Consider the following 568-nt stretch of genomic DNA (forward strand, 5'->3'; position numbering starts at 1 on the left):
TTCTCACATGTCTTTCTGCTGCACACACTCGATTGTTACATGATGTGAGGGAAAATTCTACACTGAATCAAGGTGCTAATATCAGATTTCGATCTAGACTTCTCGAACGTTCGTGTCCATTTGAGTTTCCCAGGGTTGCCTTTTGGGACCAATGCTGTATTCTGGTTTGGGTCACAGACCTTGCAAAAGTTTTTGCAAGCCCAAGTCTGCTTTTTGCGGACAGCGGGAAATCCTGTTCCAAAATCCCGTGCACCAGAATGAATGTGGATGCATCCAATCAGTGGTCTTTCGTCTGGCATTTTTCTGAATGACGAAAAGTGCGTCCATAAGTTTCTTGGAGGAGACTCAGTGAATGCTTCTGTCATGCATTGTTAAAAATGATCGCAACACATCAAGAGAGGGATGCCAAAATGAATTTTGTTATCTGGCTCCTCAAAAATGTTCTACCCGCTGAAACATGGGAATCCTCCCGGAAAGCGTTCGCCATTCTGCTGATAATTTGGCTCACCCTCTCGCTTATTTCACGCATGGACACCCAAGTACTCCACTCAGCACACGTCAGACCGCT

General features: G+C 45.2%; 1 protein-coding gene across 1 annotated transcript in view; it reads left to right on the top strand.

Annotated features, from left to right (window-relative positions):
- Positions 1-377: 377 nt before the first annotated feature.
- Positions 378-568, top strand: part of T265_12017 (hypothetical protein) — a gene marked incomplete at both ends in the record, with an annotated part of 8,905 nt that continues 8,714 nt past the window's right edge. Inside the window, one exon of the mRNA XM_009178905.1 lies at positions 378-557. Within this exon, the coding sequence (XP_009177169.1) occupies positions 378-557 (180 nt within the window). The remainder of the gene's footprint in view (positions 558-568) is intronic.

This window comes from Opisthorchis viverrini, assembly GCF_000715545.1.
Source record: "Opisthorchis viverrini unplaced genomic scaffold opera_v5_713, whole genome shotgun sequence".
Classification (NCBI taxonomy): Eukaryota; Metazoa; Platyhelminthes; class Trematoda; order Opisthorchiida; family Opisthorchiidae; genus Opisthorchis; species Opisthorchis viverrini.